The 14826-nt window shown below is 41.1% G+C and overlaps 1 protein-coding gene across 3 annotated transcripts in view; it reads right to left on the reverse strand.

The window, feature by feature from the left end:
* Positions 1-14826, reverse strand: part of MBP (myelin basic protein) — a 104197-nt gene that overhangs the window by 24922 nt on the left and 64449 nt on the right. For all 3 annotated transcript variants that reach the window (XM_053396681.1, XM_053396680.1, XM_053396678.1), the window contains one exon: positions 2325-2752. In XM_053396681.1, coding sequence (XP_053252656.1) covers positions 2325-2752 — 428 coding nt within the window. The remainder of the gene's footprint in view (positions 1-2324; positions 2753-14826) is intronic.

Raw genomic sequence — 14826 nt, forward strand, 5'->3', positions numbered from 1 at the left:
TTCATTACCAGCATTATTATTTCTGAGAGCACAATGTTGTCACACAATGGCACAGCCAGTTCTTCACTGACTGGCCAAGATATATGCAAGTCAACATTTAAAAAGCAGTTGTTCTGTTGCAGCTAAATAGTATTTGGAATAATTCATAACCTTTTAGTTTTGTTCCGTAGGCACTGGACTATGAGTTATGGAGATATAAATGTACCAATTGTGGCAGTGAAAATCTACAGCAGTGTGCTAGGATCAACAATACAAAAGATGATTTTTCACATGAGAGTGTCTATCTATATGCAACTCCACTCCTAACAGACAAATAGATTTCACAATTATAGCTAAATACAGAAATATCCACAGTCTGAACCAGATGTAAATCGCTTATCACCAAATGCTTGAAATGAATACTTTTGAATCACTTACATTTCAGAACATGTAGTGACTGCTTATTGTAGGTGCAGGTTCATCCCTTAGTGATCTCCTAATCTATGAGAAATAGTGTCTTCGTGCTATACCTGTCAGTTTTGTGACATCACAACATTTCAATTTCAGTTTGAGCCAGATTTGAGCTAGTTGGTCATCAAGGGCAATACTGTCATGATGCAAACTCCCTTAGAAATTGATCTAAACTGAACTGAAGCCAACTATACTTGCTTGGCTATTTTTACAATTGCTGCCAACTTTCTCTTAAGTGACTTGCCCAGGACTGGAGAGTGAAGCAAATCGATACTTTAATTTGAAAAGAGAGTATGGAATGTCTCACCTTTTGGACCAACTACTAGCCCAACTACCAGTATCAGTGACTACTACCAACCAAGAAGCTCATTTTTTGATCTGCCTCATGGTCTCTGATCACTGCTAAAGCATTTAAGAACTAGGTGCACTGCAATGGGTTTTTAAAAAAAGTTTTATTAAAATATTCTGAAACGAAAGGGGGGAAAAAACTAGAGTCAGTGGGCAAGTGCTTGAGAATGTAAAAAGACACCTTTCATTATAGGCAGAGCAAAATCAAGTGTGAACTTTGCCTCAGGGTGGATGGAAGAGAGAAAGGACATCAGCACTTAATAACAATGACTTCTCTTGCAGCAGCAGGTGAAGCTACCTTATACCCAGTCAGGTCAATGGTCTCTCTGGCTCAATAATGTCTACATAAGGTGGTTGGCACCAGCTCTGCAGAGGTCTTTCCTAGCCATACCTTGGAGATGCTGAGGATTGAACCAGAGATCTTCTAAATGCAAAGCTCTACCACTGACCCTCTGTCCCTTACACCCAGAGAAGTTTTTAACTCTTCAAAAGCATTTGCCAGATCAAAAATGTTAGCTATAAAAATACAAAATATAACAGCCAGTAGCCAAATGGTTTAGCAAACACTGCAATGATACATTAACAGCAGTGAAGGAACTGGTTTCCCCTCTTCAAATGTGTGTACCATTCTCCTGCTTCATTCCACTTCTCATCTGTTGAACAGTACACAATTATATGTGTGCATTGGCAGTGCTTTTGCTACTGACATCCCCCAAACTAGCTGAAAAGTATTTTCCTTTATTAAGGCAGCACTTCTATACACATTTGCCTAGACATGCACAGATTTGCACTGCGAACCTTCAAACATTCATCCATGAAAAAGCACAAGTTAATACAGATGTGGTCTGATCTTGTCACAATCCCCGCGTTCTGTTTTGTTTCTCTCATCAGAAAAGAAACAAAAGGCATTAGGGTTGGCGAGCTGTCCCCTGGTTTCACAAAGCTTCGTGTTAGTCTCACGACACAGCCTGGGGTTACAAATGCCATCAAGAGTCATAAACAGACATGAAGCCAACAGACGTTAAACTAAAGTCAGTGTCTATAAAGCTATCACAGAGTTGCTGTAAACAATTGTCTTTCTGTGACTCCTTTCCAGTCAGATTTTGAGAAACATTGCAAGGAAAATATCACTGATGGGGAGGAAAAAATTCAAAAGAACACCAAGCCTTTTCCCACCATAGGTACTACTTACAACCAGCTAACAACAAATCTCCCCAAGGGAGCCTCAGAGCATCACATCCTGATGTAAAATAATCCCAGCATTAGGTTAGAAGAGGATTAGGGGTAATTAGAAGTTCAGGTCAATTTAAAAGGGGACTGTCTGTAGTAACATTCTCTAATGCATTATTTCTAAAATTGTCATAACAGCCAATTATCACATTAGAAATGGATAAACACAATTCTGAAGGCTAAGTCAACTGTTGCTCTACGGAGGTTATTGCATTCTCTTGAGTTTCCTCCCACCCATCCTTTTACAATTCTTGACTTCATTGCAGCTATTCTGTTCTCCTTTCCTCTGAGCTCACCTTGCCCCTCCGGGGATAATGTTTGTCACCTCCAAAGAATCTGCCCAGTGAGTCAAGTAGACCCGGTTCCCTGTATCTTCTGGGGGATCCATGTCTAGCATGGTCTATTGTACTTGCAGTTGCAAGTTTGGATCCATGCCGGAAAGAGGAGCGTTTCTGTGAAGCCATCAAATCCGAGTTCTCAGAAGCTGCTGCACTGTCTTCCTGAATGGTCTGTAGCTCATCTGATTCAGAGGGCCGGTCTTTGAAGGTGTTGTCTTCTCTCCCTGGGGCATCTCGGGAAAAGAGGCGGACCAAATGGGGACGACCAGTCGTGTCAGCTGGGTTGGCCTCCTTCCAGGCATTCTTTGGGTCTGCTGCGCCCTTGGAGTCTGTCACCGCTGTGCTCTTAGAGGAGGTCCCATTGTTCTGGTTCACATCTGCCTCTCCTGCAAACAACAAGGATGAGATATGAATGCAGGCCTCTGAAAAACAGAGAGCTGGAACAATGCAGCTTTCTTCCCCTTGCCTTGGGTTTGCTGCTTCACACAAAGTCCATAGATTATGTGCAGTTGCAACAGAACTGCCTTCTACCAGCTCCAGTACAGATATATTAATTTTTATCAGAATATAGCAGGAAAGAAGAGTTGTCAGGCTGGTGCATGCCTATTTTATTTACTGAAACCTGTATTTGGAAGAAAGGCAAAGGTCTTTAGTTGTTAACAAGACAAAGCACCCTTTTGCTTTCCCTGTTTTTGCAGGAGAGTATCAGAACAAATTTGTAATGACTGATAACCTAACGTTTAGGCTAGGCAAGCATAAGTGTAAATGTATCCTCTAAACAGCTCTGTTAGGTTCTGGACCATGATAATCCTGGAAAAGTATCTGGGAAAATCTACACTGGCTGACTAGTCATTTCTGAGTCCTATTTATGGCACTGGTGCTTTAAAGTCCCAAATGGCTTAGGACCCAAATACCTGAAGGACCCCCTCTTTGCATACCAGGCCGCCCAGGTATTAAGATCCTCTGGAGAGATCCTGCTTCAAATACCCTCTTTAGTAGAAATATACTAAGTGTTCACACGGCCTTTTCTGTGGTGGCACCCTGACTTTGGAATACCCTCACTGGTACTGCCACTGCAAGTCTGCTATTTGCCCTGGCATTTTAAGTTGCAGGTTTTTTTCCAGGTGAGGTGATTTTTATTTTAAGTTTTGCTTTTTGTCATATATTATACTTACCTGTTGCTTTAAAATTGTATTTATATCTGGTTATTCAAACATTTGTACAGACCCTAGAGTCTTCTGATGATAGACATTAAGTAACATTTTAAATAAGCAAATATGCATCTTCACTATCCATCCTAACTTGCAATGATGAGAAATAATTACATGGACAGATTTCATTTGGGGGTGAGTCTTATTAGCAAATGTACTCTGGCATAACAGTTTACTCAGAGGAAAAAGAGATTCACCACCATTATTGTAAATGCTAACAATGATTCTCAATTTTCCAAGTGCCAGACCTATGTAGACAACATGACGTTATTCACACATAGGAGAGGTGTTATCAGCAGGCTCAGGAGAACCACAGATTTTGTGGGGGGAAACGATTGTTCACACATGTACAAAAAAGTGGTACTCAGTCCTCATATGACCTGTCTGGAATTGACACGTGTTTTGCACAAGCAATCATATCGCCACTGGTGCAGAAAAGAGCAAGCGTAACAATGAGGAACTTAAAAAGTTTGGGGCTTTTTGTTTAGGGAAAAAGGGGGAATTCCACAATACTAGAATCCAGGGTCAACCAATGAAAATGAATGGTGGGTGATTCATGACAAATGGTACACCACACTCCTTCCTGCCATGGATGGTTTATGCTCCCCTAAGATGCAGTGATGGCCACCAACTTGGACTGTTTTGAAAGGGGATTCAATAAACCCATTGATCCCTACTACAACCAGAGGATCCAGAATCAGAGGACAGCAGTGGGAGAGGGCTGTTGCACTCATGTCCTGCCTGAAAGCTTCCCCTAGGCATCTGGCTGAATGCCGCACTAGACAGGCCTTTGTCTGGATCCAGCCAGGTTCTTCTTATGAGCCCAAAGTATAAAGAATTTCAAGGTCCTCTGCCCGTCTCAGAATACTGCTACTGTTGGTGACAGGTCCTCCGTGCCAGGAAGAATGTTCCAAGGCCAGGACATGTGCTCTGGCAGAACTGGAGCAGAGATAGAGAGCCACTGTGGCAGACAGTGTTTTAAAACTGATGCAGAAGGAAGAGGCAGAAGGTGGAGGAACTGAGAGGAAAGCTGGGCTGGATGAAGCAAACAGAACAGCTTTCTGATCTCTCTGTCACGTTTTCTGTTGGGGATTATGCCTTGCTGCTAGCAGACTGCCAGAGATTCCAACAGCATCTCATCACTTCTGGTAATCCCTGTCGCAACCCTTGCGTTCATATTTTGTTGCCATGACACATATGCACTTGCCATTGACACATATGCACTTGCGTTCATATTTTGTTGCCATTGACACATATGCACGCACTATTGCTTTTCCTGAAACTGCAGCTTTTTAAAAATTTGCAACCAACTTTTTCTTTTCTTTAAGGGAGGGGGGAATTTGAGTACTTTTGCATTTGAATGCATGTCCTCCCCCCCCCCCCAACTTGTTTAGACCGTCAGCAGGGTCTGAGCTCAGTCATACCTGCTTGGCCTCAGTGACAGGGATAACAGTTTCCAAAGAAACCAATGAATGTAATTAAAAACGGAAAAGGGCTGTGTTTAGTAGCAACATTTCTGTCGCTTGTCTGGACTTTAGCAACTTTGTCGCTGACTGTGGAGATGTAAAGAGGTCGATCCCTTGCAATTCTGTGAAAATGTTGCTGTCCCAAGACTTTTTGAGATTGGAATTAAATCAGATATTAATTCCTGCATAAAGACCCTGTGAGCAACCAACACAATATAAGGAATTTTATTCATCAACACTGGCAAGATTCTATGCCATAATACACATTCATTCCTGGGTGGTGGGGGGAACGGACAGAACAATGAAGCTATTGTTTTTAATTAAATGCATTAACAAAACACCAGAGCATCTGCATGCTAATATTTTTACAACAGTTGTGCTTTGTGTCAGTGAATGCATTTATTTCTGGCCAACAAAGGAAAGCATTTGTGCCACAAAAGGAGCTTCTCCCAATACTAGCTAGAACATCTTATGCCTTTCTTTAGTAAGGATAATATGTATTGAGAGCTTTTATTCTCCTGCTCCCTACAGTGGAGTGTCACCATTTTAAAAGGTACAGCACAACTATAGGTGTACTTACCTGCACTTGCAGAGTAGCAGAGATAAAATGATAAAGTAAAAAGGAATAGATTTTGACCAGCCTGATTGATGAGAGGTTGGCAACACAAGGCCTCAGGCCTGCCAATACATTTCCACTCAATGGCCACCACAATAACGTAGTAGCATGGGGACAAACTTGGTTCCAGTCTAGGTAAGATTCCGGGCACCCCAAAAAACATTTACTATGTCAGCATCATGTTTAAAAGCAAATGTCTTAATAAAAGTGCAGTCCCTTTACAGAGCTTCTGTTTAGGCCATAGGTTGCTGGTATGCAGAATACTAGAATTATTTAACAATTATTCCTGGCTATATGACTGGGCAAGGTTGTATGTGTGTTTCTGTGTACTAACCCATGCAAATATATATGAGTAATTTCTGCTCTTTGTCCATACATTATATACCATAAATTTATTAATGTGCCTATTCTTCTGTTGGAAGGGGCATGAGGCATAATTTTGGGACATCCTAATGCCAGGCTTGATAATTTAAAAAACCCTCACAAATATGATTGATGCACCATTTTCTAAATGTAGTTTAAGTTTTTTTCTGTTCCATCCAACATTGCTAGAATAATTTCAGAACTGAAACCATATGTATTAAAATTGCCAGATATTAAAACGCAATGAGCCACTGCTTTTGTCTCCAATTCTTGGTCTTTGAAGTAGTCCTGATCACTGCATCTGAGTGAGCTTTGTCTGACTCATTATTTCAGAATAAGAAAACCATTCTGTTCATATACCCTGTTCAAGTTAATTACACACAGTTTGATTCGTAGGGACACCGTGAGTACCTGCTCTTAACTGTTATCTCTTACTTTCCTTTTGTTATTAAGGCTCTTCCAATCTCCTGAGTTAAATACACTTCAGTGCAAAAGTTCAACATAATTTTATCATGCTTTGAATGAATTCCTCTGAAGAAATGGTTAATGCAATTTTATCTGTGAAACCTGTGGGATTTGCAGTGTTGGAATTTTAGAGCAGTACACTTTGTTCTCTGTGGCTCAAAGATGAAGTATGATTCTATTAAATGGGTACTAAAAGCCAAAAAAACAAAACACTTCAAAGTCATGGAGAATACTTGTGGAATGTCATAGAATTTCAGGGGCTTCTATGTACAATGCAAAGTATCTTTGGTTATGCAGAACAATTTTTTACTTCATGAAACCTGAAGATGTGCTGAAATATCCTGTGAAGTGTCTCTTGCCAGAGTGTTCTAAAAGTCATGTAGAACCAAATGGTGCAGATTGACCCCAGAATTGACCCCAAAGCCTTGCCAGTAACCCAAGTGGGGGGAAAATGTCTTGTAAGGGCGGCTGTCCATGACAATCAAACCTGAACATTCCCATGAAGACAGATTGAAGATGCAGTAGATGGAGAAATGCAAGGTTGAATCTGTACCCAACCTTTGTACAGTTGTGAAGTAAGTGGTCAGTGTCTGTTTGCATTAGCTATACGGAGCACAATATTGATGAAGTTGCCAAAACTCTTAGCTCAGGAATTGGTGGCTCATGAAGTTTACCTCAAACACCACCACCAATTTCCTCAATCTCAATTTTTCATCTGAGAGGGAGAAGTCAGTCACTCCCTACTTTTCACCCAACCAGCTTCCAAACGCCCACCCACCCACTTAATTGCCGTTCCTGGTTCTCTAGCAGTGGAATAGAGAAAGGTCCCACTTTTCCTCTGACTCATGGCATGCTGCTATGGCTAAAGCTAGATTCCAGGAGCACTTGGAAGCTCCTATTTACCAGATTTTCTGTGCCTGGCCCTAGGAAGGGAGAGGCCAGAGAGAACCCCCACCTCCTTTCCCTGTCCCACATAGAGCCGGTAAGTGGATGAGTGGTGAGGAAGGGGTCTGGAGGGAGGCAGGTAGTAGTTGGTTGAGTGAGGATTCATAGGCCCATGGGGGAAAGTTCTGGGGGAAATATGAGGTCTCGTAGTTGATGAGGTAGGGTCAGATGTGGCTTGAAAGGAATTGTGCTTGGTAAACCAACTGATTTTCCAAAGTTGGAACCCAAATGAAGGAATTTGCTCCATCACTAGTTTGGAAAAATGAGAGTCCAGATTTGACACCCTGGGCTTCTTTGTGAGGAAGGGTGGGCTATAAACTGAAAAATAAAATAAATAAAATCACCATCATGTTGATACAGCAAAAGCAAGTTTTGACATGCTTTGTGACTTCCTTGAGTACATAAGCATCTTTACCAAAGAAACATAAAAATGTAATTAAATGATACACACTTTTTCTGGAATGTAGTCTGTGAACTTAACACCTGTTTATTTTACATTTAAAATATTATATATATTTTTAATTAGTTGATAATGGTCTAAAAGTTACTTCAATTTTTATTATGTATTTTCACACACTGGGGCACAAGCTGATTTGTCAAGATGAAGTAGAACAATGGCTCTCAAGTGGAATTTGGTAGTGTGGGCCTAGTTTGCAGCACATCCTCCTTGTTTTCCAAGTACGTCTGGCATAGATTCAGATTACTGAGGGTCATGGGGGAGAAGGAACAGGAAACAAAAGCCTGTGGTTGCAGCCAGTGGGATTTGCTATGGCAGAAATTTGGAATCTATGAAAAGCATGTGGCACACATCCAGACAACCCCGCAGAGACCCAAGAAATAAAATAAAACCCCAAAGCTTTCTCAACAAATAAATTCTGTCAAGGCACCCACACCTTTCAAGCAGAAACCATCCTTTGTGTGTTTAGAACATAGTTTTTGTTTAGCTATAAGCATCTCACACAACAGAGAGTACAAAATGTGGCATGATGAAAATGTAATATTCCCCCTCCCCCTGCGTCCTTCCCCCCCCCCCTGTGGAAGTTTGCCTCCTATTTTACTGAAAGTGAATTGTTCAAATGAAGATATATAAGCATTCATTCTACAGACTGTTAAGAGTTGCTTCAGGAAAGGAATGCTTAGCTGTCTTCCATGTCATAAATCTATTAATGAACACCTATGATAACTTTGGGTTGGCAGCCTTATGTGGAACAAAAGTGGCTTGCAGAGAGGAAATCAACTTCTTTAAGATGGATGTCCACAGTATAATAATGAACTCGCTGCTTATGCTTTATGCAAGTTTATAGAGAAATTATGTGCTGGAGATATGCAGTGGGCATGCTATTTCCCTGTAATAAGCTTAAAGAAAAAAAGAAGAGAAAAGACTTATCTTAGCAACAGATCTCAAATGTCATGCTATTTTCAGTGCTAATTGAAGTGATGGCAAGTGGAAAGACTATTTGACTTTTACAAGACATGTTCAGGGAAGTTTTTAATGATTGATGTTTTATTGTGTTTTTAATTATTGTGGTTTGGGTAACTCAGTCAGATGGGAATAATAATAATAATAATAATAATAATAATAATAATAATAATAATAATTTTCCCATTTGCTGATCTCAAGTGAGGATCATGGCTTCCAGGGCTCTAAGGTGTCTAACCTTTATTTTTTCGTATGCTGTTCTCCCATATGTATCTCTCATCACTTCCAGCCAGCCTGACCAATGATCAGGGATGACGGGAGCTGTAGTCCAAAAACATCTGGTGGGCCACAGGTTCCCCATTCCTGGTCTATAGGAGGACATGTGAAGCCAACAATGGATTTACTTCTTTTATTTCCTCTTGTTTGGCCACCACCAATTCAAATACTGAGCACCTTGCCCAACATAGGCAAGTGCATCTGTGCTGTTTTACTACTGCAGGCACATTCCAGCTGTGATTCAATAAATCAATGTTGATACCTAACCTAAATACATTATTTAGATGTAAGTAAACAAACAAACAAACCTTTATTCGCTTTATTTGATGGGTTTTATGTTTTTTTATCTGTGAAAACCATAGCTATGGAGTGGCTAACACATTGTTTGTTTTTTTATTAAAGATTTTCTTGATTTACAAAAGTGTGCGTCTCATATTTCCCCCCCCCCCATGTAACATTTTTACAAATCAGTTTCATTTGTTGAGACATTAGGAAGAAAGGGGGAAAGAGGTGGAGAGGGCGGAAAGATGGGTGGGGTCGGGTGGCGATGTTTCTATTTTACTTACTATATGTAGGGTTTGGTGTCAGCATTGCTTGTGCAGGTTCTTTGCTGTTCACTTGTGTTCCTTTGGTGATGAGAGAGGTTGGGGTGGGGTTGGCCTAGGATGTGGTTGTTCATTTGTGGTTGGCTGTGGTGGTCTTTGTTTTCATGTGTGAGTGGGGTGGGTGGGTGTTTTGGATCAGGTTAGCCATATTGATTTGTATGCTGTTGGTGGATTTTTGTCATTGTCTTGTTGGGCTGTGTATGTGATAAAGGGGAGCCATACCAGGGTGAGGGTGTCTTCTATTTCTCCCCATGTCAGTTTCAGTTGGTTAATTTTTCCATGGGCTGTTTCCCATACTATTTGGTACCATTGGTCCATGCTCACTCCTGGCTAACACATTGTTTCCTGCATCTTTTCTCTGATTCAAGTACCAAGGCATTTGTAGTAAAAAAGAGATAGGAACTTTTTGGCACTGCCTCCAAAAGTACTTTCTCCCTGTAGATCGGCTGGGATCTTGAAACATTTAATTACCTCCTGTTCTTAGGACTTTTTATGACTGCAGCTTTCAAGCATGTTTTATTGTGGCAACTTTAGCATTTTATATAATGTAATTATATATTGTCGAAAGTATTGTCTTTGAATGGTTTCCAGAAAAGGCAAAATTGTAATAACAATCACCGTCATGATCATATTGGTGATGGAAAGGAGTTTTCGAGATTAAGGGCTGTTTGATTCCATTCTATTTCAAAGTGTTTTGTTGCTCTCTAAAAGAAACCCCAATTCTTCAATATTAGATTGAAACAGCCACTGTGTGCAAAAAAAAGTTGTGGAGAAGAGAGTTGTTTGGTGCAGTTAATTAATTTTGAAATGTAAAAACATTTCCCTGTAGAAAATCCATTCCTGTCATCAAAAGTGACACATTTCTATCTTTTTTAACCTTACCTGTATATTCATTTGTCTTCATACTCTGGGAGTTGTTACCAACAAGATCAAAGCAGCCATTAAAGTTTTGGCCATTACATTGTTAGGTTCCTCTTTCCATTCTCTTCAAATATGTGAGGAAATAGCAAGTGATACTATCCTCTGATCCAGAAGTATAGCAGGAGCAAAGACTGACAGATCCAACATTTTAGAGTGGGGCTGATTTGGAAATATGCCTAACTTTGGTACTGCTGTCCCAGCAGATTAAATCTTTGTTTCCTATGACATCCTGACCAGAAAACTGCAGTTTAATTACTGCTGCCAAACTCCTGGACAGAAGCACTGAAAAGGTAAAGTAAAGGTAAAGGGCCCCTGGACAGTTAAGTCCAGTCAAAGGCAACTATGGGGTTGCGGCACTCATCTCACTTTCAGGCCAAGGGAGCCGGCGTTTGTCCAAACAGTTTTCCAGGTCATGTGGCCAGCATGACTAAACCGCTTCTGGCGCAATGGACACTGTGATGGAAACCAGAGTGCATGGAAACGCTGTTTACCTTCCCACCGCAGTGATTCCTATTTATCTACTTGCACTGGCATGCTTTCAAACTGCTAGGTTGGCAGGAGCTGGAACAGAGCAATGGAAGTTCACCCAGTCGCGGGGATTCGAACTGCCGACCTTCTGATTGGCAAGCCCAAGAGGCTCAGTGGTTTAGATCACAGCACCACCCGCATCCCTACAGAAGCACTGAATCGAAGTGTGTTAAGGGAAAAGATAAAGAATTGAGTGAGAAGGCAGAGATGCAGGAACATGGTTCATCTGTGGGTCAATGAACCATGACTTATCAGCCGAAGAATTTCACATCTGAACTGTGCCACTGTGTTTCAGAACATAGGTTCTAAAGGAATACAAATGAAAAGTTTAAAAGCCATTCACTTTAACATACTCTAAAAGGGTGCTAAAAAAGCCTGTGTTTGGTATATGTTGGGGCTTAATTAGAACTAGTATGTTAAAATGGGATGTCAGACTTATTTGTCTTAAGATGTGTGTTAGGGGCTGTTAGTTCTCTGAAATTACCATGTGAGAAGGCTCATTAAGTCAGACTCTGTGTGCTAAGCTGTGTGCCACACATCCCTAATCCCGTGGAATCAACAAGTATAAGACAAGTGTAAAAAGTAATGGAGTCTGACTGTTTTCCTTTGATGTAATGGCCTGGGGATAATAATCCATGAGCACATCAAAGGAGTGGGGCTTTGGCTGGTGTTAGAAAAAGCAGAGTCCATAAAAACTTAGGAGAAACAATGTGATGAAAGCTGACAGGAGGAAGTTACGGGTCAGAGTGAAATGGCTTTTTGCTGTTAGGCTGCAGGGCTGTAGTCCAGAAAGGAACAGAAACCTCTTGGGGAGTAATGCTGTGAACCCCTTCATCATAGGTTCAGGTTGCATATATGTGAAGATAAACCATATATCATAAAGACACCACAGACTCCACTGTGCCCAAAAAGAAACACAGATGCTGGTATCCCTAGAATCTTGCACTGCTCAGAGATTGGGTGGAGTGTGACCATACCTTTTATGAAAGCTACTGGCAACAGCAAAGTCAAATGAGGGACTGTCTCCATTAGGCTAAATATGGGGGAGCATTTAACAAAACACCTCACAATTCAGTAAACCACACAGTGTTAATCATTTCCATTGCTTTGAGTTCTGTGGTCCCCAAAAATATGGAAAAGGGAACTTTTGCAGATTATGCATAATTTATGGAACTCTGCAAAACAGAGAGAGAGGCTGGCTTTTTTAGTGATTGCCCACAACTGTGGAACACTCTTTCCCCAGACGTTCATCAATGTTGAGAATGAACAGTTTCTGGAAAAGTGTGCATTTAAAAAATATTCAGCCTGTCATGCAACCAGGATTTCACAGTGGTGGAATGATTCTAGTCTTATTGTATATGCCCCAAATTATTAGGAAAGGATAAGCTAGAAACCAAATTACATTATCAAAGGTACCAATCATAGATCATCCATGATTCAAAATGCAGTTTTGTAAAACTTCATTTTAAAGGCATTTTACAATTTTACATGAACACTGAAGAAACACATTTCACCTCATTTTCTATATTATTGTGATGACTAGAGTAGAAGGAGAGGTGAGTTTCTTATGGCCAATGGTTTCTATAGATTAGTGGTTTTCAGACATTGTGCTTTCAAGGAACACTTGGCTGCTTAATGCACCCTGAAAATCTTCCATGGAACCCCTATTAAACAAAGAATATTCTGGAGTATATTTCTGGGCACATGCTCAGTTCATATGGGAAACTGGTCAAGTGTGTTGGGCCAAACCCACAAACACATCACTTACTCCAAAGCACATCCAATAGTATCTATAGCTGGAGGAAATTTAGAAAACTAGAGTTCAAAGGAAAATGTTCCTCTTCAACAAGGGCATGCAAATATGTGTTCTGCGTTAAGTCATATCAGAAGGGTTTTGTTTTGTTTTTTGTTTCTAACAGCAAGCTTGTTACATGCATTATGGCAAATTTCCTTAACTGTGTCTTCTAGCCTGAGTAAAATTAGTTTGTGCTAAGGATCAAACTGACTGGGATGAAATCTGCTCTGGAAGGCCCTTGCAGAGATCCTATTATGCACTCCAGCATGTCCCCAAATACCCCTTTAGGCAGGACTGCGAGGAGCACAGCACCAGAGCGCATAGTCCCTTCTGGGTCCTATTGACTATTGTGTAGGGGGAAGAGCAAGAAGATTTGCACTGAGCTTCTGCGAGCTTTTCAAAATGCCTTTGTTTGCACACTGCATAATCAAGTGGGCCCACACAGGCAGGGGGAGGAAGGGCACAGTTTGCTTTTGCCAGAAAAGTTAACATTTATAAAGGGATCAAACTACTAACAGTCCTCTTCATTTAGAAAAATGCAATGATCCCAATGATGATAATTTAAACCTTCCCACAGTTTAAACTTTCAGTCAAGTATTGTGATCTTCAGCTTCCCTTATCTATATGGCTAATGGCTGCATGAGCCTCTCCTCTCTACTCATCCCTTTTCCAAGTTTTCCTTCTGTTCACAGAAACCACCCTTTGGCCTTTTCTGATCTTAGTTCATCTGGAGCACTCCCTCATCCAACAATCCAATGAACATAGAAAGTTAACTGATAGTAATAATAATAATAATTTATTATTTATACCCTGCCCATCTGGCTGGGCCTCCCCAGCCACTCTGGGCAGCTTCCAAAAAAATATTAAAATACTGTAATACATCAAACAGGGCCAAATGGCTGATACATCTTTTTCAGTATTGTCTACTCACTGACAATAGCTGTCCCGGGTTTGGGACAGGGGTCTTTCTTAACTGGAAATGCCAGGGGTTGAATCTGTATGTTCTCTATCACAGAGCTACAGTGATCCTGGCTCATCCACACTGCCACTTGACCTATATTTTGCTCATATTGTGTACTGATTAACTCCCCCAAGTCCAAAAGCATTTTTTGTTGTTCCGCGAATGTGCTTTGCAAAAACCTAATCTCATCTGCTGCATCGAAGCTCAGTTAAGCAAAATCTCTCTTTGTATTTTCCGTGCATCTGATAATAAGCACTAAGCTCCCTCTGAGAGTTATCTTCATGGACAATTGCTTAGGGCCAGGCTACGAATTTGACATCCCCATGGTTCTAGGTTCAGAACCAACTGTGGACCATAGCAACTGAGCCGGAATGTGAACTTAGGTCTCCAGGCTCCAAACACAGTGGGCTGGAGTCAGACTCAATTGGGGCAACTTAGTTCACATTGATTTCACCGTCAGAAAGTGTCCTTCAAGTTCTTTCTATAAACAATAAATATCATTTAAGCTTGTCGAACCTCTACATATTGCTTAGCTGGTATAGGATTTTCCAATATGCAGCTTGAAGGTACTTCTGAATCCTTTGCTGCCACTTGAGGCTTAGGTGGCTTCAGTGGTGCAGAGTGCCTTCCATCAGCTCTGGCTTGTGGCCGAGCTGCAACTATATCTAGACAGGACCAGCCTAACTACTGCTGTCTATGCTCTGGTAACCTCTGGATTAGATTACTGCAACATGCTTTATGTAGGGCTGCTTCTGAAGACAATTTGGAAACTTCAGCTGGTGCAGAATCTGGTGGCCAGGTTGCTCTCCAGAGCAAGATGGTTTGAGTATATTACACTGATCCTGGCCCAACTGCACTGGCTGCCAATTAGCTTCCAGGCCCAATTCA

This window comes from Podarcis raffonei, chromosome 7 (assembly GCF_027172205.1).
Source record: "Podarcis raffonei isolate rPodRaf1 chromosome 7, rPodRaf1.pri, whole genome shotgun sequence".
Classification (NCBI taxonomy): domain Eukaryota; kingdom Metazoa; phylum Chordata; class Lepidosauria; order Squamata; family Lacertidae; genus Podarcis; species Podarcis raffonei.